The 27,580-nt window shown below is 40.2% G+C and overlaps 1 protein-coding gene across 2 annotated transcripts in view; it reads right to left on the bottom strand.

The window, feature by feature from the left end:
• NCDN (neurochondrin) overlaps positions 1 to 27,580 on the bottom strand; it is an 851,702-nt gene that overhangs the window by 110,118 nt on the left and 714,004 nt on the right. For both annotated transcript variants that reach the window (XM_044059491.1, XM_044059482.1), the window contains exon 6: positions 27,394 to 27,536. In XM_044059491.1, the coding sequence (XP_043915426.1) occupies positions 27,394 to 27,536 (143 nt within the window). The remainder of the gene's footprint in view (positions 1 to 27,393; positions 27,537 to 27,580) is intronic.

Raw genomic sequence — 27,580 nt, 5'->3', positions numbered from 1 at the left:
AGACTGAATGCTGTAATTAAATCAAAAGGTGTTTCAACAGGCTAGCAGTCTAAATCTCAAGATGCACTCGCTAAAAGCACTCCTCAAAATGGAGAACATCGACATTTGTGCTGTAACGAAGACCTGGTTTAAAGCAGCAGAAAGCATCCCTGCACATAACACATTCCACGCCTTTCGGCCCCAGAACATGCACCGAAGCTCCAAAGGAGGTGGCGTCTCCATATTCATAAAGGATATGCACACCTCCAGACTAGTAGCCCGGCATAACACACCGTTGATACTTCAGGTATAACTAACAGTAAAGTAAGATGGCGATTCAGGTCATAGCCTGCTATAGGTCCCCGACCATGTCCCAAGACTTTCACTCCATATTCCTAAGCACCCTGGAAACTGGGAAAACTACTCATGCACCAATACACTTGCCCAACGCTTCCTGGTGTTCATTCATTCCAATGCACTGGACCAGCTCATTCTTACTCCCACTAGAGGAAGCAACATCCTCGACCTGGTTATTACTAACATGAACAACCGTTGCTCAACAGCAATAGTAATTTCCCCCCTGGTTAGATCTGACCACAAACTAATTACCATGGAAATCTACATCTCACCCACACCACCAGCAAAGGTAACCACCATGAAAAACTTCTCCAAAGCTGACTTTGGGCTTCTAAAAGCAAGAGTTGGCTAACTTCACAGCACCCGTGCAAATGGAAAATAGGTGCATGACTGCCAAATCATACACCAGTGCACTGTACAAACACATACATAAATGCACGGAACTAGCCATACCCAACAGAACTAAGACGCTCTCCTCCAAAAAAAGAAAGCCAATCTGGTGGTCTCCTGCCATTAAGAAACTCTACAACAGAAGGAAGAAACTGTTGCAGAAAAAGGTGAAGTCCCAAGACTGGAAAAACTCCCTTATTGGCCTCAACAAAAAGTTGAGATCCCTCATCAAAACCTCTAACGCTAGCTATGACGGCAGCATTGTGGCACACAATAAAAACACCCACAAAGCCTTCTACAGTTATATCAGGAATCTCCATGGCAATACCCAGATTTGTTCTGAGTTACTGCACAATGGTACCTCCTATACTGAGCCAACAGATATCACCAACATATATACACAACCAAAAATAAAAAAGAAGAATCCAAATGATACGACCAGGTGAAAGATCCAACACTATTTATTAATCTCTCTCTAGCGCCTCGGCTTACGCCTTCAAGGAGAGTAACTACAAAGAACATTTCATGAGTATTTATATCATCCAAGAACAATAATTAAGAAATCAATTAAACAATTAAACAATTAATCACAAAATCCTTAATTCATAAAAACACTCTCCAATTACATTCCACATTTATACCACTAGGTGTCATCGTATCATATTTCAATATAAAAACAGTCTCTTTATATAAAAGTTTTTGTTTAACCAAATCCCTATTATTACCTATTATAATGTGTTCTAAAACTGTTGCTAATAAACCATCTGGTTGACTATTATGATAATCTTTAAAGTGCATAGCTAAAGGGCTTTCTGCTTTCTTATTCTTTATATCCCTTATATGTTCCTGAAGTCTGACTTTGAAAGCTCTTTTACTTTCTCCTATGTAAAACAGTCCACAGGGACATTTTAGTGCATATACTATTGCTTCTGTGTTACAAGAAAATTACCCACAAGGCTTAAAATTTCTACCATTTATATATTCAAATGTTCTACTAATATATTGGCAGGAAATACACTTACCGCACTGATATGTACCCATTAGTCCTATCTCTAATTTTAAATTAACATTAGGTCTAGAGTATCTGGCATGTACCAACATATCTTTGAGGTTTCTACCTCTCTTATAAGAAAATGTAACATTTTTTGGAATTACTTCTAATAAATCTTTATATTTAAATAAAGAAGGCCAGTACATCTGTACTGCCTTTTAACTTCTTCTGTTATTAAATCATATGTTAAAACCATGAACATTTGCTTACCAGAATAGTTATTTTTTTCTTTTATCATCTTACTTCTTTTATTTTTATTTACACGTAATTTTTCACTTCTTGCTCTTTGCAAAGATAGTTCAACTTCTTTTTTATTATAACCTCTTCTAATAAATAACTCTACGGTCTTCTTTAGCTCTATTTCTAACTCATAACTATTATTACACAGCCTCATAATTCTAATAAATTCCCCATATGGCAAAGATTTTATAAGGTGAGATGGATGATGACTTTGTCCATCTAAGAAATGTAAATTATTTTCAAACTTTCTATAAATTCTAGTGGCTATTTTACCATTGTCCATGCCTTCCAAAGTCAAATCCAGAAAATTTACTCTATTACCCATTTGAAAACCATCAAACTCCAACCCAAACTGATTTTTTTGTAAATTATTTTTAAAATTTTCTATATCATCTATACCGCCCTTGCACATAAAAATCAAATCATCAATATATCGATAATAACTCACTACATATTTTTTAAAAAATTCTAACTGATACAAAAATTCTAATTCAAAGGAATTCATTAGCACATTCGCATACATAGGGGCAAAACTTGCCCCCATAGCTGTGCCCTTCAATTGATGGAATAATTGACCATCAAAGTAAAAATAGTTATTTTGAAACAAAATTCCATTAATTCAATAATATAGAAAGACTGAGGATTATCACCTAATATTTTTCTTAAAGCTCTTAATCCATATTCATGTCTAATGCTTGTGTATAAACTTTTTACATCAGCTGTAAACCAGAACATGTCCTGAGTCCATGCTATTGAAGAGATTTTATCCAAAAATTCAAAGCTATCCCTAATATATGATGTTTGCTTAACAACATAAGGATACAGGAAACTGTGTAGAAAAATACCCATATTATGTAAAAAGTAGTTACATGCTGATACAATAGGACGTCCCGGAGGGGAATTAACATTTTTATGTACCTTTGGTAAACAATAAAATAAGGCTATCTCACAATTATTTGTCTTAAACTTCTTCATTACATCATCCTTTGTAAAGTATCCTAGCCTAAGCCCTTTGTGTAATAAATCATCAAACTGTTCTAGTGCCTTATTATATATTTTAACATCACATTTACTATAAGTGTTAGTGTCATTAAGATGTTCTAAACACATTTCAGCATACTGGGTATAGTGCATGAGTACCACTTTGTTTCCCTTATCTGCTGGCTTTATAACTAATTCATGATTATTAATTAGAGTTTGCAAAGCCTGCCATTCTGGTTTGGTCAAATTATATTTAATCTTATATTTACTAACTTTAAAAGCATTATATATTTTTTCTGCAGCAAAATTAATCATTGCTGCAAAGTTTTTTATACCCTCATGTGTAAATGGAGGAACAAAATCACTTTTAGTTTTCACTCTAGATGTATCCAATTTACTATATGCAGTACAATTAACTGTATCCAGATTATCAGATGAACAAGAGTAAAAGCTATCATCAGAATCATCAGAAGAAGTCGTTGATATCAGATTGCTGTTCTCATTATCAAAATTATAAACACTTCTGCCCTGAAAAAAAGCAGCCAAATGCAATTTACGTATAAACCTATAGATATCACTTTTCAAAACATGTTCACGAGGTAAAACAGTTGGAATATATTTTAAACCATGATTAAGAACTGAAACAGTTTCATTATTTAAATCAATACCACACAAATTAATGATATATGCAGTGTCCACATTTATGTCAGTAACTGTTAGAAAACTGTCATTAATTTCTTCTGGTTCGTTTGTACCTTTGCGTTGTTGCATATGTACCCGCAAATGGTCTATGTCCATATTCCGCTTCCCTGTCATTGTCTCTAAGTCTCTCTCCATCTCCAAAAACATTCCGTTTTCCTCTGCGAAAGGACTGCTGAAACTCAACAGGATTCTGTGCTGCTGGTAAAGTAGGGAAGTCACCACCTTCCCCTGGTTCGCTTTCCCATTCAGTAGAGACATCTGAATGTGTATGTGGTCCGCCATTGCGCTGTGGTCTCTCCTGCTCCGCAAATCGCATGCCTTGACGTCGTTTCTTATTGGTTGGACGAGAAAACGCTGAATCAGCTGCATAGTCTTTGATATCTCGGTTTAATTTGTATTTTTTAACATCAAGCAATTCTTTTTCTAGCTCAATAAGCTTATTTTGTATGTCCTTAAGGCATTGTTCCATACGGGTTGTGCCTATGGCTCCAGCTAATGTTTCACAAGTGTTAGTTATATCAATTTTAAGTTTAGCTTGTTTAACTTTATCGCGTTCCACCAATATATTAACCCACTCAATAGAGCACTGATGGGCAGCTGTTACCCATCTCTTGTGGAACGCCTTGTCAGTCTCATCCTGTAAATCAAACGGTGTAGTGGGATTGTTAAAGGCACGCAAACCTCTAGTCTGACAGATTTGGAGCGCTTTTTGAAGGAAGAGTGGCAAATATTGCAAAGTCAAGATGTGCCATTCTGATAGACTCCTACTCAAGAAGACTGAATGCTGTAATTAAATCAAAAGGTGTTTCAACAGGCTAGCAGTCTAAATCTCAAGATGCACTCGCTAAAAGCACTCCTCAAAATGGAGAACATCGACATTTGTGCTGTAACGAAGACCTGGTTTAAAGCAGCAGAAAGCATCCCTGCACTATAACACATTCCATGCCTTTCGGCCCCAGAACATGCACCGAAGCTCCAAAGGAGGTGGCGTCTCCATATTCATAAAGGATATGCACACCTCCAGACTAGTAGCCCGGCATAACACACCGGAGATACTTCAGGTACAACTAACAGTAAAGTAAGATGGCGATTCAGGTCATAGCCTGCTATAGGTCCCAGACCATGTCCCAAGACTTTCACTCCATATTCCTAAGCACCCTGGAAACTGGGAAAACTACTCATGCACCAATACACTTGCCCAACGCTTCCTGGTGTTCATTCATTCCAATGCACTGGACCAGCTCATTCTTACTCCCACTAGAGGAAGCAACATCCTCGACCTGGTTATTACTAACATGGACAACCGTTGCTCAACACCAATAGTATATTCCCCCCTGGTTAGATCCGACCACAAACTAATTACCATGGAAATCTACATCTCACCTACACCACCAGCAAAGGTAACCACCATGAAAAACTTCTCCAAAGCTGACTTTGGGCTTCTAAAAGCAGAGTTGGCTAACTTCACAGCACCCGTGCAAATGGAAAATAGGTGCATGACTGCCGAATCATACACCAGTGCACTGTACAAACACATACATAAATGCACGGAACTAGCCATACCCAACAGAACTAAGACGCTCTCCTCCAAAAAAAGAAAGCCAATCTGGTGGTCTCCTGCCATTAAGAAACTCTACAACAGAAGGAAGAAACTGTTGCAGAAAAAGGTGAAGTCCCAAGACTGGAAAAACTCCCTTATTGGCCTCAACAAAATGTTGAGATCCCTCATCAAAACCTCTAACGCTAGCTATGACGGCAGCATTGTGGCACACACTAAAAACACCCACAAAGCCTTCTACAGTTATATCAGGAATCTCCATGGCAATACCCAGATTTGTTCTGAGTTACTGCACAATGGTACCTCCTACACTGAGCCAACAGATATCGCCAACATACTGGCTGACAGATTCAGTGCCAACTTTACCCCCCCAAAGGACCAATCACAATACCGGAAGAATGCCAGGCATCCAGCATTACTGCAGCACAGGTCGAAGCTGCATTGTCCAAGGCCAAGAATACCACTTTCATGGGACCCGACTGCATCCCTGGCTGTGTTCTACATGAACTACAAAGTGAAATGGCACCACACCTGTGTGCCCTGTTTAATCACAGCCTCACCTCAGGCTTTGTCCCTACAGAATGGTGCAATGCTACAGTCATCCCTCTCCATAAAGAGGGAGCGACTACAGACCCTGGGAATTATTGCCCAATTAGCCTGTTGAGTCTGATATGTAAGGCTATGGAGCGCATCATCATGGACCTAATTAACAAGGATACAGGGACTCTCCAAAATCTGGATCCCACGTAATTTGGTTTTGTGAAGGGTAGATCATACCTGTTCAACCTGGTTGACTTCTTTGAGTTAGTTACCAGAGTTTTGGATGAGGGCAAAGCAGTTCATACAGCCTACCTCGATCTGGCCAAGGCCTTTGATACCACTCCCCACCCAGGAATTATTGATAGACTCACCAAACTAGGCATCAACCCCTATATCACTAGGTGGGTTGCAAATTGGCTCAGAGAACCCACAGTGTAAAAGTAGCAGACTCCAAGTCAGACTGCCAACCAGTCACTAGTGGAGTCCCACAGGGATCGGTCCTGGGTCCTCTCCTGTTCAGCATCTACTTCTCAGAAGTCTAGGCCAACACAGAGGGACTTTGGCTGACCAAATTCACCGATGATTGCAAGCTGGGAGCCTTTAGTAACTCCTCAAGTGATGTAGAAAGGCCTCACTGAAACCAACGAGTGGTGTCGAAACCATGGCCTTAAGCTTAATGTCAAAAAATGCGTTGCCATTCCCTTTGGGAAAAACTCAGTTCCCACTAATTACCACATTGATGGTAGCTCACTGAACACTGAAGGCGTTATAATAGATCTGGGGACACAGGTTGACAGCAACCTCTCCTTCGACCACCACATTGCCACTATGGTCAGAAAGTTCTTCTGTGTGGCACATCTCATTACCGTGGGTTTTGCTACCAGGAAGAAAGAAATCATCGTCTCTCTCTACTCTTCCCTCATTACACCAATCTTCGAGTATAATGCCCCATTTGGCATGTACCTCACTAAACACTTGCAACAGCTGGAAAGGCCACAAAAGTACCTTACGAAGAGGATCCTAGGCCTTAAACACATGCCCTACATGGACAGACTCAAAGAACTCCAGCTTTTCTCTGTCTCATATCGTCTATTAAGAGGTGATCTCTGTTTGACTTACAAAGCCATGTCTGACCCAGCCCTGCTCAAAATGTTACACCTAAAGAAATCCCAATCCCTCCGCACCACACGCTCCAGGGACCTCAACCTCATTACCACAATCAACAGAACATGCTGGAGGGACAGATTCATAACCCAGAGACTGCCCATGCTCTGGAATAGACTTCCCATACATGTCAAGCAGAGCACCTCACTGGCTTTTTCAAGACAAATCTTGATGAGTGGATAGGAAATAGAAAGTTCACCCCGGGATCACTCCAGTGGCTCTACTTGATAGAGGCACTGGGAGCTAACATCAGCATGATGCCAGGGCACATCTGTGGGCTAGGCTTGTAAAGGCTCCAGGGCTGTTGGCCTAGTACACACCTATGAACCTATTAATAAACCTATTAGTTTAAGGGTGTGCACATTTATGCAACCAGCTTATTGTTTTTTATTTTTTATATTTATTTTTTCCCCTAACAAATTTGTTTTTCAATTGAATTGTACAGGTTATAGGTCACATTAAAGGTGGGAAAAGTTTTGAAATGATTTATTGTGGTCTCATTTTTTTATATCACAAAAACCTGACATTTTAACAGGGATGTGTACACTTTTTATATCCACTGTATATAAGGTTAGATTTCACTTGGTCGACACTAGTTTGTGTGACTAACGTGAATTGCAGTTTCGTTTGGGAAAAGGCCTGTTTTTGCAAATGGCATTTTGGGAAACTTCTAGGTTGGTCGACAAAAGTTCGTGGGTTTGTGGTGGGGCTGGGAGTTTATGTGCAAGTGTGTGTATTTTAGGGTTAGGGCAAAGGTTTAGTAAGAGGACAGGTGTAGTGTGTCGATGTGTGTGTTTATATAGAGCGTGTCCAAGCTGTCTTTAGTATTAGTATTGTTATGGTAAGAGCTTTTTTAAGGTAAACTGCATAAGGGTTAGGGTTAGCACACATTACTAAGGTGGAGAAGGGACGCAAAGCCTGCATAACATTGCATCAAACCAGCATTTAAACTTTAAGAAGAAGGAAAACAATCCACAACTGCTGGTATTTAAAGAAACCAATGATAATAGTGGTAGGACATACATTATAACAGATGTAGGACGTAATCCAATATATATATATATATATATATATATATATATATATATATATATATATGTGTGTGTGTGTGTGTGTGTGTGTGTGTGTGTGCGTGTGTGAGTGTGTGTGTCATAGCAAAGAATATGCAGAGTATTGTGCTGTTACAAAATCAAGTTTCAACAATACTGCATATATTTATTTTGTGAATAGAACTACAAGAGCATAAATAAAAGTTAAAAAATTTTAAAAATATATATATTATTGCTTAAAAAATGCTTAATATACATATTCTAAGTCTGACAGCTATAACTCATCTCTACTATCACAGTACTAAAACCAGACATATTCATTTAAATAAATTCCATATATATATATATATATATATATATATATATATATAGCCCCATATTATGTATCCAATAAGATTGAAGACAGTCCCTGGATGTTGTGCTTTGTATCGAAGTAATCCACTAAGATCACAAAAGCATGTAAGGTCATTCAGATTAAGGGACATCCTTTGTTTGAATGGACTTGAGGTTTCAACCATGTAGAATGTACACACCCAGATAACCCATTATGCACTACATCTGATCAAATGCTTTGGGTGTGTTTTTTGAAGTCAAGGCTTTTATTTTAACAACATAAGAGCATCACTCACAATTAACACATAGAAAGCAACCATTTAGTTTAGTACAAAAAAAAAGAGTACCTAATCTGGACATAAGGATTCTTGGGATTAAATAGTTGATTACCTATGTTTTCACCTGTCCTGTGGGAAAACATACATTTGTCAGTAATCCCAATCCAAAAAAAAACATGTCTGCTTCAAGAACTTTCCAGAATTTTTCTAGAACATTTAACCTTATGTATATTGCTACCATAGACAGTAACAAATCTAAGTCATCTAGATTTGTAACAGATCTAAGTGATCTAGATTTGTCAATATTATGACTCTAATGAGATGGATACAGCAGTAAGACTGAACAGCGTTTTGTAATGGCCCTATCAAAAGCCCTATCCACCATATATGTATTATCGCCCTGGGCCATAAACTTACCATGTAAATCCTTAACCTGGTGTTCCAAATCCATTTTATCAATACATTTATTTATTTATTTCACATTTGTTAACTGGGTTAGTCCAACTGAGTTTGCAATCAGACCCATTTTCAGTGGAGACCCGAGGGGAAAAGCCCCAGCAACCATAAGTAAAGATAAAGTGACAATATACAAATATTAAATAACACTCACAATACAAAATAATTGCAAAAAAAAAGATTATTAACTATTTGCATTGCATTGATAGTAAGCAACCCATTTTCAGTGCAGACCAAAGGGAAAATAGCCCCAGCAAACAAAAGCAAAGACAAACATACAGGATAAAAACTATTAAAAAAACCAATGCAAATACAAAAGAAAAAATTATGAACATTAAGAGTTGCACTGATAGCAGTGGTCTAAATTTACTACATACAAGAGTAAAAACAAAAGATAATGGTTGTTCAAAAGAAGGAAAATGTACAGACATTGATAAGAAGTGGGGGGATGAATAGTGTGGAGAATGGGAGGGGGCTACAGTAGGGGTATAGTAGTAGAGCTGAGGGTTTAGGAGGTTAGTTTACGCAGAAGTTATTAACAGAGAAAGAAAGTTATGAGATGCAACAGGTTATACAGTAGGACAGACTAAGACTACGTGTGGTCAAGGCAATGGCATAATTACAGGTTTAGTAGGTGGGATTTAAGCTCCTTTTTAAAACAGGGAAAGGAAAGGTTGGATCTAATATGGAGAAGGAGTTTGTTCCACTTGAGCCAGACAGAGTGTTTGTAAAGTAGTTTGACAATATTCCCTTTGGGTTTATAAACTGAGAGAAGATGCTGATCACCACTCCGGAGAGGCGGGGGGAGTAGAGAGAGCAGGGCAGGCAGAGGGGTTGTTGATTATGGAAAAGGTAGTATGGAGTTGTGATTGTAGGAGAAGGTGCAGAAATTCCAGCCACTGAAGTTTGTTTAGTGAGAGGCAGTGATGCGACGAGAGTGGTTGGTTTACAATAAGTCGGGCAATTTTGTTGTATGTTTGTTCCAGTTTCTGCATTGAGGTAGTTTGGATATTGGTAAGGATGGGGGAAGCATATAGAAGACTAGGTAAGAGAAATGCCTGCGCAAGTGTGCATTTAGTGGCAGTAGTGAGGAATGTTTTGTTCCTATAAAGTAGTCCAAGTTTTTGGTGTTTTTTTTTTTTGATGGCCTCTTATATGTGCAAGTCAAATTTTAGTCCGTCATCAATTATTACCCTAAGGACTTTGGTGTGTGAGGCAGAGGAGATAGTGGTGCCATCTAGGGAGGAAAGAGAAAAGTTGGATTTAAGGTGAGAGAGTGTCTGAGGTAGGAAGGGAAGGAGTTGAGTTTTCTTTGGGTTAAGGATTAGTTGATTAGTTCTGAGCCATTTTTCAACAGAAAGAAAATAATTGTGTTAGTGTGTTATATGTCCTATTCTAACAAACTGGGAAATAAGACATATGTTTAGGTTGGCAACTAGATGCACACAGTAGTGAATTCTTTGAAAAATATTTTCAATATAGGGAGGTCATCATAGTCCCACCTAACATCTAAGTTACTCTTAAGTTTAAAAAACTCAGTTATAATTAAATTGTATTGGACAGTAAAGTTCAGGCCTATCTGATTGGAACTAAGAAATGTAACAAATGATGCAAAAACAAGAGACCTAATTTCACCAAAGAGTTCAGCAACCCTCCAAGAATTCTCCTCGACATAACCAATCAAGAAAAGAAAGAGTTGTGTGCCACATCATAAATATAAATATTATTAAAATAATCCAGGTAGAAGTCAGCAAATATGGAGGCAAACTTTGCCCCATTGCCATACCATGTAACTCAACATAACATTTACCATCAAAATGAATAACATTCATTTCAAGTACTATTTACAACAACTGCATCAAAACGTTATTGAAACCCATGAGGAATAAGACACTGACCCTTAACTATTATATATATATATATATATATATATATTTTTTTTTTTGCTTTTTCCTCCCTTCCATTCTTCATTAGAACTGGCTCAGCCCTGATGCTCTGTCCGTGCCAGGTTAATCAGCTCCTCCATGTTCCCTGGGCTTACTCATGCAATCACTGGGGTAGGTCATGGATTGCAAGCAGAGGGGCTTGGCACATCTGAGTTTCCTACCAGGGTGGGTCTTACTTTGGTCTACCCTGTTATTCCTCCCTCCCCTCTGTGGTAGCATGGTATAGTCCAGGGGGGCATGCAATGTGGGATCTGCGGCATATCGTATCGCCTCTGCTGCACCTCAGCCAAGTCCTACTGACTATGCCTCTTTTGGAGACATCCCCAGTCTCCACCAGGGATGGTTATCTGGAAATGCCCACATACCACCCTCCCCCTGAGGACGGGGATGCCCTTCCCTCCCTGCTGCACCATCAGTAGTCCAGGACACTAATTGAACCCAGGTTGCCTGGGTTGTTGTCAGGGCTTTATCCCCCTAAGCTACAGGAGTGGTGACCATTGAACAATATTTAATGGCTTCTATTTCCCCCTCATAGGGAATGGAGGGGTAAAGGCTTTCTACATCTACAGTACATAATAAAGTAGAGATCTGAACTTGAACCTAGTCTGTTAGGGACAAAAGCCCTTAGCTTCTCAACTCATACATCTTTCGGATTCTACTCTAACTGCATCCTACTTACTATCTGTACCATACCAACTCTGTTTCTTTGTTCCACTGCCACTTCCTATTTATGCACTCTCCCACTCAACTACTTGTCTGCTACCCTTACCTCTTACCTACCCCAGTCCCTTACATACTTAGTCTCTGCCTATTGCTTCATCTCTATTTACACATTCCTTCACTGTTTTAGTTAAAATCAAACCACTTCCTGCCTCTACACCTCCACTCAAAACCAAAACAAAACACTACCTCCTAATTAATCACCTTATTTCCTATACTTCATGTGAAGCCCGTGCACTGATCAGTAATCAAGGAGCCTCAATCCTCACCATTAGCACCAGTGAGGGGGCATGCACATTGGGGGGATAACAAGTACACACACACAGTAAAGTACAATTTCCCTTAAGAGCACATAGAGACCACAGTCAGTCTGGGGCTGGTTTCTCCCTTTCTCTCCAGATCCCCAATAAGACTCCCCACTGGCACAGCTATAGGGTACTATTTTCAGCCAAGTAGTCAAGCCAAAATCTCCAGTACCCTCTCTGCCCAACCAGTGCTTCGTGCCCCTACCCAAGTAGCTGACACACACATTTTGAGATTTGGTTTATATACAAACACACAGACACTCCTGGGGAAGCCTGGCACAGGTTCTCCAGCTATGCCTGCTTCTGCCCAGGCTATAAGGTAGTTATTCACTGCCACCAACTACCCTTATCAGCTACTATTAAGGCCCTTACCAAAGGGTGTCCCATTTTACTGTGCATTATTATTATTATCCAAATAGTAAGTGTGATGAACAGAAATGCTATTGTAGTGGCTTTGTACAGTATCATTAAATACATGCAAGTACTCTAGAGCTTAAACATCTCTACACAAAACAGCCACAGTTGAAAGGTTTAAAAATATTTAATAATAAATAAAAATACAAGACAATACTTATTAATTCAACACAATGACATTACAGAGTTCAGAAATCACAGGAAATACTTTAAAACAATATTGTAGGATAGATGAACAACCAGGATCCAAATGAAACACAAATCTTCCAATAAAAACAGTTTTAATTCTAGCACCTCTGTGAAAACACCTTCTTGGAATACAAATCACATCATGCTTATATACACACTATACATCAATTAAACAATTAATTAACTAATTAAACTATTTATCCCTTAAAGCAAACTTCTCCAGTTCAGTTCCCCATTAAGTCCCATAGGGACCAATGTATTAAATTTCAAAATATAAATACTTTCTTTATACAAAAGTTTCTCCTTTAAAACATTTTCATCTACACAAAAACAATTAATCTGTCCTAGAATGCTTCTCTTTAGCAATGAATAATTATTATTATGCAATTTCATAAAGTGAGCAATTGTTTTTTTCTTGTTTACAATTTTTAATGTCCCTAATATGTTCCATAAATCTTAACCGGAACATCCTCTTCGTTTCTCCCACATAAAACATATTACAAGGACAACTTAAAATATAAATTACCCCCTTAGATTTACATGAAAATCTATCCTTAGAAGTAAAGGAAATATTAATGCATTCAAAACAACTGATAATATGTGGACAAACTGGGCATCTCCCACATTTAATTGTACCTGTTTGTGTCAAAATTCTAGGTAGTGGTAAATCAAATAATCCATGGACTAATGTCCCTTATGCTTCTACCTCTCACATATGATCTAGAGAGATGTCTTGGCAAAACATCTGCCAGAAATTTATCATGCAATACAAATTTCCAATAACTTAACGTAAAGACTTTTCACATCCAACATAATCCAGTACATCTCCCTCTTCCACTCAATACCAGCAATTGTTGTTAAAAATCAACTGTCCTGTATATAGGAGAAAGTTTTCTTTACATGAGGAAGTAATATTTCATGTAGCAATAGGCCCATATTATGCAAAAAATAGTTACAAGCAGATACAATCGGTTTTCCTGGGGGTGATCTTAAATTTATGTGGATTTTTGGCAAACAAAAAAAATACCGCTAATTCTTTATTATTAGCTGCCAATTTAATTTCTACATCCTTCTTTGAGAAGCATCCCAAACGTAGACCTTTCTGTAACACTTTATCATATTTTCCCATTGCTCTAGTAAGGCATGACTTTTCACTATTTTCATACACTTCTTGATTATTTAAATGTTCCACACATATCCTGTGATACTGTATGGCATTCATTACAAAAATTTGATTACCTTTGTCTGCTGGTTTAATTACTAGCTCCTTGTTATTTTGGAGCTCTATCAATGCCTTCCATTCTTTGTAAGTTAAATTATAATTGATAGATTTTTTATTTTCTAACACTTCCTCACATATATTACCTCCTTCAAAATTAACTATTAAGTTGAAATGGGAGATATTTATTTATTTTAGTTAATTACTTGCTTAATTGATGTATAGTGTGTATATAAGCATGATGTCTGATGTGATTTGTATTCCAAGAAGGTGTTTTCACCGAGGCATTAGAATTAAAACAGTTTTTACTGGAAGATTTGTTTCATTTGGATCCAGGTTGTTCATCTATCGGAGTGTGGTGGTGATGTTGTGCAATATTGTAGGATAGCCTGAAATAAATATAGAAAACAGCTAGACTAATCTGCCTATATTACTATCTCTAAGATAAATCACTGTTCTAAATACTTCTTACATACAGAGCAAGCAAGTGCTGGTGAGTGGATGTTCTTATTAGATCCAAGACAAAATACAAAATGCTCTTCTTTCTTTCTGAGATAGCCCTTAAATTGATAATACACCGTACTGCTGGGTCATTTCAGATCACATCATTCTTGACACTTCTGCTGGTTTCCCAGGCTCACAGAACTCAAAATTTAACATATCTTTGTAATTTTGCACCTTCCAGGAAGCCACAGCAATAAAGGACACTTTACATGTAAAATCTAGTAATTATCTGTCTTAAAACAATAGAAAGAATTTCCTAGCCCAGACATCCACTCTCCGAGCTTGAGATCAAACACAGTTGTAAAATTCTTTACTTAACAGCTTTATTCCAACAGGGTGCACTGTGGTTACATTTTTGAAGCTCAGTGCAACATAAAGTTTAATCATAACATATAGTTCTCTTCACATTTGTAAAACAATGTTGTGGATTATATTAATATTTACATTGACATAGAATTATCTACAAAATTTTAACTGGCTGGGCTGGCAGCCCCTCAGTTTTTCTCACCCCCCCCCCCCCACCGAGAACTCAAGCTAGTTTTTCAAGTGTCCCTTGAGAAACGTTGCTTGAGAGGGTTGAGTCTATCTGGGTATACCCCTACCCCATTCTCTGTCTTGAGAGCCCATCTGCGTTAGCATTGCTAATCCCACTGCGGTTCTGCACTGAAATATCATATGCTTGCAACCCTAGGCTCCACCTTAGCAACTTGCCATTTTGCTGGCTGTCTCAATTTAACCAAGTTCAGGGATTGTGATCTATAACTACAGTGAATTTCCTTCCATACAGATAAGGCTGAAGTTCCTGCAGTGCCCATACTATGGCTAGACATTCCTTTTCTACAGCTGCATGGCATTCCTTCCTGGGTTGAAGCCTATGACTGAGATAAACCACGGAGTGCTCTTCTCCCTCTGAAGAAATCTAGCTAACTACAACCCCCACCCCATGCTTCAAAGCATCCACCTGTGCAACAAATTATTTGCTGTAATCTGGACTGACTAACACAGGGGGTCCTCCCAAAGCTTCTTTAAGCTTCTGGAATGCTTGCTCAAATGCTGGGGTCCACACTACCTTATCTGGCCTGTGTTTCTTTGTCAAGTCTGTGAGGGAAGCACCTATGGTACAATAACTGGGGACAAACTTTCTGTAGTACCCTGCTGTCCCTAAGAATGCCCTCACCTGCTTTTTGGTAACAGGTGAAGGCCATGCCTGAATGGCTTCCACTATGGCAGGTTCTGGCCTGATCTTACCACGCCCCACTCTATGTCCCAGGAAGGAGAACTCTGCCATACCCACCTGACATTTGCTGTGCTTAATGGTTAACCCTGCCCTCTGTAGTCTGCCCAGCACCTCCCTGACATGCCGAAGGTGCTCTTGGCAGGAATAGCTGTAGACGGCAATATCATCTAGGTAAGCAAGGGCAAACCTTCCTGCTCCTGCTAGGATATGATCTACCAGCCTCTGGATAGTTGCTGGGCCATTTTTCATCCCAAAAGGGCATCTTTGTGAACTCATAAAAGCCAAAAGGAGTCACAAAGGCTGACCTCTCTCTAGCACTGGGAGTTTATGGCACCTGCTAGTAACCCTTGATAAGATCAATGGTGGTAAGATACTCAGCCCCACCCAGCTGCTCTAGGGCTTCATCTGTTCTAGTCATAGGGTAAGCACCTGACTCTGTGTGACTAATCTCCTGTAGTCCACAAAGAACCTGGTGCTGTCATCCTTCTTCAGTACCAGCACTACTGGGGTGGCTCAGGGACGGTTGAACTCCTGAATTACCCCTAGTTCCAACACCTCCTGTATCTCATGCCTCAGAGTCTGTTTGACTCTCTCAGGCACCCTATAAGGGGCCTGCCTAATAGGCATTTGGGGCTCTATATCAACCTGGTGCTGCACCAGGTGGGTGCACCTGGTTTCCCAGTGAACATGTCCCCAAACTCCTGTAACACTGCTTGGATTTCTTGAACCTGGGTGGGAGATAGCTGCTGAGACATTGCTACCCCTTCCACTGAGGTGTCAGTCCGAGCCTCACTCAGATCAGTCACAAGATCTCCCTCAGACTCCTCCTCCAATCCACTGCAAATACTCAGCACAAGGGCCTCCCTATCATGGTAAGGTTTCATGTTACATGGTACAATTTGTGCCCCGGCCTCCTGCCTAGCAGTTTTTCCATGTAGTTAACATCACTGACCTTCCTTACCACTTTGTAGGGTCCCTCCCAAGCAGCCTGCAGCTTGTTGTGTCTGATAGGAATGAGAACTATTACCTGCTGCCCTACAGCATACTCCCTAGCTCTAGCATTCCTGTCATACCAGATCTTTTTCTGCTGCTGGGCTTCTGCCAGGTTCTCCTGGGCCAAGTCCATGAGTTTCCTGAGCCCTGTCCTGACGTTTAGGACATATACCACAACAGACTTCTTATGAGATTCACACTCACCTTCCCACTCATCTTGAATTAAATCTAGAGGCCCCCTCACCTTATGCCCATACAACAACTCAAAGGATGAAAACCTGTGGATTCCTGGGAAACCTCTCTGTAAGCAAGCAGATGGGGCAAATATTTGTCTTATTTCCTCTTATACTGGTCTGCAAATGCTTGTAGCATGGACTTGAGTGTAGAGTTTAACTCTCAACAAGACCATTAGTCTGGGGATGGTAGGGGGTGGTCTTTACGTGCTTCACCCCACAGTGCTTCCACAGATAAGCCAGCAGGTCTGACATGAAACTGGCACCTCTGTCAGTCAGTATTTCTTTTGGGAAACCTACCCTGCTAAAAATCTAAAAGCAGTTGTCACCATTTCTGCCTCAATGGAGGACAAAGCCACTGCCTCAGGGTTTCTTGTAACATAATCTACTACCACTAGGATATACTTTTTCCCTGTGGAATTTCGGGTACTCAGAGGCCCCACAATATCCAGAGCTACCCCCTGAAATGGCTCCTCAATCACAGGCAAAGGCATCAAAGGAGCTTTCACCTTGTCTCCTGCCTTGTCTACCTTTTGGCACTGCTCACAGGTCCTGCAGTACCCTGTTACATCTCTGAAAATTCCAGGCGAATAGAAGTTCTGCATAATATGTCTCTTCGTATGTTTTATGCCTATATGACCTGCTAAGGAAATATCATGGGCTATGGTTGGAAGTGCCAAACAGTAGCCCTAGGCACCACCAACTGCTGTACCCTCTCACCTTCTACACCTCCCTCAGGGGTCCACTCTCTATACAGTAACCCTTTGTCCCAGTATACAGATTCCCCATTCCCTTGAGAATCAGGTGCCTCACTAGCTACCTGCATCAGGCCTTGTAATGTAAGGTCTGAGAGCTGAGCCTGTTTCAACTCTCTCTTTGTAGACCTTCCCAGCCCCTCTTCCACAGGATGTCTGGCATCCTCTGACAGTGATGCCTCACTGTCAGCCTAGGTACTACTACTCACCTCTGCCTTTGCAGCCTCTCTGTCCAAGGGAACATCAGTACCCACAAGCAGCTATGTCTCACCTTCAGTCTCACTGCTACAGAGTAGTTCCCTCCCTGAAGTAACCACCTTGCCAGTCCTGGATGCAAGTATGCGGTCTGACTGGGTCTCCCCCAGGCTACCAGACCCACATGCTTGTCTTCAAGCCTGACTGCATGTAAATGCATAAACACATGGTACTGCCTCATCAAAATCCTTCCCTATCAGGACAGCTGCAGGATGGTAGTTTGGTACCCCTGTTGTCTCAAGACAACCTACTATTGGCATTTTGTCTTTCCCACTTACTGGCTCTCTCACCTTTTGTTCCCCACCTTGCCTCCATGGACATTTATCCCTAGGTCCTGGACATGTACCTGGACTAGTGGCTTGCCTGCTACTGTCAAGATTCTGTTGGGGCAGTCTGGGCTGCCCAGCATGGGTTCCATTAGACCCACTGGGGGTGCTCTTCCTGTGCAGGGAAGCCCTGCTTGCTAGGTATAGGTCTCCCTTCATCCCCAACTCATCTGAAGTAGCGCATTTTCTATCAGCTAACCAGATTCTCATGTCCTCAGGCAAAGTTCTAAGGGCTTGTTCCTTCACCAAAAGGTCTGCCAGCCCTTCAAAAGTGGTGACCTGACATCCACTCACCCACCTATGAAAATAAGTGCTTAGTTCAGCAACATATTCACACACACAATTTTATCTGCCTTGCATCTATGCTCATGAAACCATTCCCACAAGCATCAGGTGTTAGCTTAAAAAATTCTAGAAAACAATTCTTTACAGCATTATAATTTAAGAAATCATTGTCATACAGTTTGTAAAGAACATTTACAGCTTTACCATGGAGTAAGGGGGTCAGGAACCATGCCCAGAGCCTTTGGTTGACATCAGACTGTTTACATAGCCTCTCAAACATATGAATGAAACTATCAAAATTATCCCCCTCGGTAAACTGTGGAAGAAATTTACTGACCTTTTGCAATTCTGGGGTCTGGTTACTCCCTTCCCCATTACCTCCATCACTCTGGTGAAGAGTCAGCATCTCCTTTTCATGTTGCCTCTGCCTCTCCTCCACAGCTTCCATTTCCAAATGTTTGGCCTCCAACTCAAGTCTCTTTAGCTCCAGATGGATTTTTATGTCCTCTTTAGAAAGGTTGAACTGTCCATTCTCTGAGTGTCCTCCTAGTTGCTATTATCGGATGCAGCTGTGAGCAAAGCTGCAATCATGTCTGCCTTAGTCAGGTTTCCATGCACCAGTCCTTTAGCCTGGCACATCTCAGCCAACTGGCTCCTAGTCAGCTTGCCATACTCCTCTGCTGACACGCTTGCCTGCTCTCCCTGACTAATTAAGCTAACAAAAGAAATAAAACAATTGTGATCTGAACTCTGAATGTTCACTGCGTGGCTGATTTAGAGTACAAAAACACCTTCAGTGATCACTGCACACAAGCTACAGGAATTCACTATTCCACCACTGCCACCAATTAATATGTGATGCCCATGCACTGGCCCAGTAATCAAGGAGCCTCAATCCTCACCACTAGCACCAGTGAGGGGCATGCACATTGGGGGGATAACAAGTACACACATAGTAAAGTACCAATTTCCCTTAAGAGTAGACAGAGAGAACAGTCAGTCTGGGGCTGGTTTCTCCCTTTCTCTCCAGATCCCCAGTTAGACTCCCCATTGGCACAGCTATGGGGTACAAATCACAGCTGAGTAGTGAAGCCAAAACCTCCAGTACCCTCTCTGTCCAACCAATGCTTTGTGTCCCTGTCCACGTAGCTGCCACACACACACTTTGAGATCTGGTTTATATACAAACACACATACACTCCTGGGGAAGGCTGGCACAGGTTCTCCAGTTATGCCCCCTTCCGGCCAGACTATAAGGTAGTAATCCACTGCCACAAACTACCCTTATCAGCTACTATAAAGGATCTTACCAAGGGGTGTCCAATTTTACTGTGCAATATTATTATTTTCCAAACAGTAAGTGTGACAAACAGCAAGGCTACTGGAGTGGATCTGAACAGTATCACCAAATACATGCAAGTACTCTAGAGTTTAAATTATCTCTACTAATAATAAATAATAACACAAGACAATACTTATTATTTCGACACAATGACATTACAGAGTTCAGAAACCACAGGAAATACTTTACAACAATATTGTAGGATAGTCTGACAAATATAGAAAACAGCTAGACTAATCTGGCTATATTCCTATCTATCTCTAAGAGAAATCACTGTTCTAAATACTACTTGCATACAGAGCAAGCAAGTGCTGGTGAGTAGATGTTCTTACTAGATCCAAGACAAGATACAAAAATGTTCTTCTTTCTTTCTGAGATAGCCGTTAAATTGATAATACACAGTACTGCTGAGTCATTTCAGATTACATCATTCTTGACATCTCTGCTGAAGTTTCCCAGGCTCACAGAACTCAAAATTTAACATATCTTTGTAATCCTGCACCTGTCAGGAAGCCACAGCAATAAAGGACGCTTTAACATGTAAAATCTAGTAATTATCTCTGTCTTAAAACAATAGAAAGAATTTCCTAGCGCAGACATCCTGTATCCAAGCTTAAGATCAAACACAGTTGAAAAATTCTTTACTTAAAAGCTTTTTTTCCAGCAGGGTGCCCTGTGGTTACATTTTTTAAGCTCAATACAACTTACAGTTTATTCATAACATATAGTTCTCTTTACATTTGTAAAACAAGCCTGTGGATTATATTAATATTTACAATAACATAGAATTATCCACAAAATTCTATCTGGCTGAACTGGCAGCCCCTCAGTTTTTCACACTTCACTTCTCCTAAATCTGCTACTATCTGCCGACATACATCCAAACCTGGACCTAACCACAGACCCTCTCTCCCAGACAACTCCTCCTTCCCCCATTATTGCACCACCAATACTAATTCCCAGTTAATCTCATCTACTCTCTCCAAACATCTTTCATTACTGTCTATGAACATACAAAGTATCCTGAACAAACTCTTGCTCTTCCATGCTTGGATCTCCACACATACTCCAGACATTCTTTGCCTATCTGAAACCTGGCTCAAGCCTCATATATCTAACTCTGAAATACTTCCTCCAGGCTACAACATCCTGCAACAAGATTGCCTTAAAAAGAAAGGAGGTGGTGTTGCTATTCTCTATTCTAACCATCTCACCCTTCTCCCTGTCACCATTAGCTCTCTCAATTTCCAACCTGCTGAAATTCTCATAGCCAACTGTCAAATTAACACTCATAAGACGTTAGCTATCATATCCATTTATATCCCCCAGGCAACAACATCCCTGTTTTGGAAAACTTGCCCTCGTGTATCACCCAAATTATTACTTATGAAACCATTACTATGGGTGTTGTAAACATTGAAACTGACTCTCCACATTCCTCCATCAATCTCTATGGTTTCTCTCAGCAAATTACTGAACCTACTCATTTTAACAAGCACATGAACACTAGCTCCACTCTTGACAGGATTCTCACCTCTGACTCTAAGCTCTACCATAACCCCCCCTACCCTACCTGACATGTTCAGTGATCACCATCCCACCATTATTAGTAGAAATTCACCCCAGCTACAGAACCCCCAACTTTACAAAGTCTGTCGAAATCTCAACAACTTCAACCCTGACACTTTTAACCATCTGCTTTTTTCTATTAACTGGTCCTTACTCCATAACATCCCCCTAGATGAAGCAGCCCTATCCTTTAATAACATCTTTTTAGATAAACTCAACTCCTTAGCCCCCACTAGGAAACTCAGGTGCAAAACTCACTTTGCCACCTGGTTAACAAAAGCCACTCAAATTATTATGAATAGGAGAGATAGTGCTTGGAAAAAATGGAAGAAATCCAATACCTGCACTGATCTCCAAAGCTATAGAGAGCTCCATAATTTAACAAAAAAACATGTCACCCTTGACAAACAAAACTTTCAGAAACCACTAGACTGCTCATACTCCAACCTCTATAAATTCTGGCAATGTGTGAATAAGCTACTAAACCCTAGATGTCCATCTACCCTCAACCCATACCCAAATAACTCATGCACTGATATTGACACCCAACTCAATACTTTCTTCATTGATTCTATCCATAACCTGACTAAAAACCGATATTCTTCTCAACCATAACCCCTCCATCACTTGACACTCTAGTCCCTTCTCTCTCAAACCTGTATCTACAATATACATAAAGTCCCATCTCTCTAAACTTAAAAAACTGTCCACCATCAGTTGATAATTTACCTCCTCAGTTCCTAAAAGTTGCTGCTAACTCTATCACCCTCCCCATCTCCATTTTAATTAATAGATCCATTCTTAAAAGCATAGTCCCCAATATCTGGAAAAAAATATGTCTCATTCCCCTTCACAAGGGTGGTAACGCAACCGATCCATCCAACTTTAGATCTATTACTATACTATCTCCATTGTCAAAAATATTGGAAAAATGCATCCACAGCAGCTTCTTACTCACCTCTTCCAGGAAAATCTCTTTACCCCCTCTCAGCATGGCTTTCATCCAAAGCATAGTACTGCTATTCCTTTATAAACACCATTGCACATTCCCATGATAATAAGTTAGTCTTCTGCTTGTTCTTTGATTTATCTAAAGCCTTCTACACTGTTTCCCATAGACTACTTCTCTCAAAACTTGCTTCTCTAAACCTAATCAACTCTTCCCTATCCTGGTTCTCCAGCTACCTCTCTAACAGACTTCAGGCTGTAAAATGGCAAACTACCTTTTCCTCCTTCCTATCTGTTCAATCAGGGGTGCCCCAAGGCTCCATCCTTGGACCCTTACTATTCATTATCTTTAACATCTTCTACTCTTCTTGCCCAAACTCTACCATTATTCAATATGTATGCTGATGATTCTGCTATCATTTCTTGCTCTGACAACATCTCTCATCTACACAACCTCACTCAACAGTCCCTCTATTCAGTTGAAAGATGGCTTACTTCTAATCAACTCTTACTGAACCCCAAGAAAACTAAACTCCTCCTTTTCCTCCCTACAACCCTTCAGCATCATAAAGCTACCTTCTCTGTCTCCGCACTTGACAATACAGTCATATCTACTGAACCTCACACAAAACTCCTTGACGACCATCTAAAATTCGATCACCCCATTCAGCTATATATTAAAAAGACCAATCAAAAACTTGGACTCCTATATAGGCACAAAAAATTTCTCACTGAATCTTCTAGAATGTCCCTTGCTCAAGTTTACCTACTCCCCACTTTACACTATATGCAGCACCTGTTTTTACAAACCTTCAATCTAATCTCCTGGATAAACTAAAAAGCACCTATAACAAAATAGCAAAATATCACAGCTCATTCAGTCTTACATGACCCATCATTCTGTCCCTCTCTCTACCCTTATTCAGCCTTATTTCCCCAACCATACTCTTCGTAGTTCTGACCAGAACCTACTGCACATCTATAAGCCCAATAAAAACATAGGCAAATTACTGTATTGCTACTCTGTTACTAATGCTTGCAACAACCTTCCTTCAAATGTCAGATCTGTCACTAACACCATCTCCTTCAAAATGGCATTAAAAGATACCTCCCATTTGGCATGGTCATGTCTCTGTTCTGAACCAACATAACCTTACCTTCCTGTTGTCTCTTTTCTCCTACTGCCCCCCCCCCCCCGTTGGATCTTTAAATAACAAGAACCCTGTCATCTTACAGCCCCTCTCAATAACTATCTGCACTCTAATTATTTATCAGTACAATAAACAATCTCATCTTCATATCTCAGAACTTAAAAATGTGTTGTATGTAATTTATACTTGCATCTTTGCTAAAAAAGAATACCTTTTGTATATATGTTCATTACTTTACTGTAAGCTGTCTGATGATTTTGTGCCACTGTTCTATTTACATATATTCCATTTGTTGATTTTGTGCCACTGTTCTATTTACATATATTCCATTTGTTAATTTTCAAATTGTTAATGTCTATTTTCATATTGTAATGTCTGGAGCTTTTCTCCTCGGGTCTTCACTGAAAAAGGGTATCTAGCCAGTTGGACTAACCCGGTTAACAAATGTCAAATAAAATAAATAATAAATATAATAAATATATTAAGTTTTAGGAGATTTTAAAGAACAAAAACTTTACTTATCTTTGAAAACTCAAGAGCTAGGCTAACGACATCTTTCGCGAAAAGCAGCAAATGAGATCTAAGGTAGCTTATGGCTGGTGCATTATGGGTAAGGGAAGGGCTTGAGAGCTTTTTGGTTACCACGAGCTTTAGTAATGGCTGAGATGGACACAAGGATCAGATCCGAACCCATCATTTAACAACATCATAGCTAAATCTTATAATTAGCTGTTACAGTTACCCTTCCTTGAGGTGATCTTGGAAGAGGCCATATTCCGGTTGATCTTAGAATATCCCATATTCCAGAGTCCATTTGTATGCACACTATGACACAAAGTTGTCTGCTCAAACCATAAGTCTGCCAGTCTGCCCTCCAAACCACTAGCAAGTGCCTTCCTGCAAAGTAAGGCTAACACTGAAGACATGATACCTACCCATTAACAAGTAATATACAAGTGTGTGTGTGTGTGTGTGTGTGTGTGTGTGTGTGTGTATATATATATATATATATATATATATATATATATATATATTATATATATATATATATATGTGTGTGTGTGCGTATATACATTTTATATATATATATATATATATATATGTGTGTGTGTGTGTATATACATACATATATATATATATATATATATATATATATATATACACATACACACACACACACACACACACACACACACACACACACACACACATCAGGAATTGAACAGCCATGTTTGTTTAAAAACAAACTCATCTGCAGGTGACTGACCGTGTATTCTGCACCACTAAGGAGGGTACTCTTGTAGATCAACTGATGCTGTAAGATGACATCTCTTATATTTGACATTAAGAACCTCTCCTTTTATAAGTCCTTGGTTTGGCTGAATCTTATGCAGAATCCAAGCAGTGTAGCTGAGCTTTAGAGTATGACTGCACAAATAATGTCCAATTCCTGCAGCCATAGCTGAGACAATTATGTTTAATGAAGATGTGCACAAAAGACCACCGGGATGAGGCACAGAAGTCCAAAATGTAGAAATGTTTGAAGAAAGCATTGGAACTCATATCACAGCTTTAACCGTTAAGTAGACTGCTACCTCACAACAAGACAATGAAGCTGGCAATCCATATGGAACAACCATGACCCCATCCTTCCTGGCACAAAGAAGTTAATCAATCAGTCCACCTTCCTAAACTTATTCATCCATTTCAGGCAACACCTGCGGTACTGGTGTAAATCTATAGAGCTAAGCCCCCCTCTCTTACCTGTTTCTGCCCATCTGGGCAGACAGGTTTAGGGACAATTCCAAAACCACCTTTAGAAAGAAATGTTGGTTCAGTGAGTTCATCCAGAGATAATCCCCCTCCTGCCATCTCGCTGAATAACCAGATATGGTTCCCTATATATAAGAATCTAGGGCTCCATGATCCTGAATTCAGAGGCAATAGCCACTGGAAAAAGTGTTTTCTGAGAAACATTCTTCGGTGGCACAGTGGTATCAACTCTGTTAAATATGAAGTTCAAATCCCATAGTGGAGAAGTTTTTCAACAGAGCACAGGGGTGTAGTTCTATTTTAAAGAACTGCATAACCAGTTAGTGCCAGACCATATTTCTGCCCTCAAAAATTTCATGAGGACAAAGAGCTGATAAATGCACCATGACCATGGAATAATGAGAGACCCTAAACCATTCAGGTGTCAGACAGAATTTAGAATAACCTGAAAAGTGACAAACTGAGGTGGTACAGGGTATCACTCCATCCAAATTTAGAACTGTTTCCAAGTGAAAGCATGAGTTTAAGAAGTAGATGGCTTTCTGGTAGCCTCAATAACCTATGACAGTTGAGCCAGCAGTAGGCTCAATGGATCTACATCAGTCCCTGAAATGGAGCTGGCTGTCATCCTTACTGTGGGGGTGGGGGTGGGGTGGGGGGCCATGGCACAGACCAGATTATTTCCTTCATCACCAGGGACATAAGAGCCTAAATACATGCCTTATTCAGCCACTGAGGAGCCACTAGAATAAGGTTTGGTCTTTCTTCTCCAAACTATGCAATGAGATGTGAAGCTTGTGAGAATGGAGAAAATGTGTTCAAGAATCTTTAGTGCCACCGCAGGGAATGAACTGACTGCTAGCTTTCCTTTACTTTTCATATCCAAGCAGTAGCGGGGAGGAACTTCATTCTCCCAAGGACCCAAAGATTAACCTCAGAGTGCACAATTTCTGGAAGACCCAAATCAGTCATGTTCTCTGAATCCACAGCTCCAGGAAAGGGCTGGAAGAGCAGCACCTACACTTCTTTATTGATGTGAACACAAAGGCAGTCATACCCCGTCCGAGAACCATTACAAGATGAACAATGCCTCCTGCAAAGGTGGTGTGAATTCATAACCCCTGGTTGGTTACCTATCACATCACAGACTGGATTGTCCAACTACATAATGAGAGGCAGTGGAGGCAGCATGCCTCTAAAGTAATCAGGGTACATGTACAGCTCCTCCTACTAGAAGGAGCGCTACAATCTCTGCGCACAGTGAGGACTGAGGTGAACTCCCCAGTCAGCAAGCAAAACATCCATAATCATCACCTGCCAAATGTCGGTTTCCAGAAAGTCAGACCCACCAAAAGATTGGTGGGGAGGGTATAATATACAGGTGCTCGCAACACACTTGCTCATTCCCATGCTCAGTGCCACGTGCTTCAAATAGCAAGTGCTCAACTTCCACTAGCCCAATCTCTTGTTTTTACACAGCCTTTCTTACACCCATCCATACAAAACTAAACAGTCCTACCAGAACCTAAACTCTAATGCTAAAACTCCCACCCAGTTCCCAACCCAAATCCTCAGCTTCCTTACCCCAAACCTCCACTCCCTAACCCTAATTTCTCCAATCACTCCCTAAACCAAAAACTCCAAACCCCCTGCCTAAATCTTAACTCTATGATTGCTCCTTAACCTTAAAATTCCTCTCCCTACCCCCCCACTTCCTAACCCTAAAAATCCCCCTCTCTTTGCACAGCTGAATGCTCAAGTTCACATTTGAGTTCCTGTGCAAGGAGCAGCCAACATGAGTTACAAGGTGTTCAAGTCCTTGGCTTTGATACAGTGATTTTCAAATGCTTAGGACTCAAGTGCCTATAGTGAATCCTGATGGAGACTGCCCACAACCCCACGGCCCAGTGACAGAAGTTCATTACCATAAGAAAGCTCATTCTTTGTCTGATCAATCATCTTAAACCAGTCAGCCAAGTGTGACATCACCCGCAGCACGAAGATCCAGACAAAAAATCTCTTAAGTATCTCAGGAGCATACAAGCCGCTTCAGCCCAACAAGGTCACAATTCCAAAACAGAATCAATACTACAGCCTTTTTGTGTTTCTTGACCCAGAACAAGCTTAACACCACAATAATCTGACTCTTACCTGATGAATTACTGAGGATCCTATAGATCATTAGACCTAGTGTGACGAAGTTAGCTGCTAGAACTAGATGATCAGTGTTGACCACTAGGGATGGAGCAGACTTCATCAACAAAGAAAGCAGAGAGGAAAAACAGTCTTCTTGCCTTAAAAAAAGAGAAAAAAAAGACACCTTCAAGCTCAGGTACAT

The sequence above is a fragment of the Protopterus annectens genome, chromosome 1.part2 (assembly GCF_019279795.1).
Source record: "Protopterus annectens isolate FY-2018-M chromosome 1.part2, PAN1.0, whole genome shotgun sequence".
Lineage (NCBI taxonomy): Eukaryota > Metazoa > Chordata > Ceratodontiformes > Protopteridae > Protopterus > Protopterus annectens.
The sequence above is the reverse complement of the archived record's forward strand: the minus strand, read 5'-3'. Positions and strand labels throughout refer to the sequence as shown.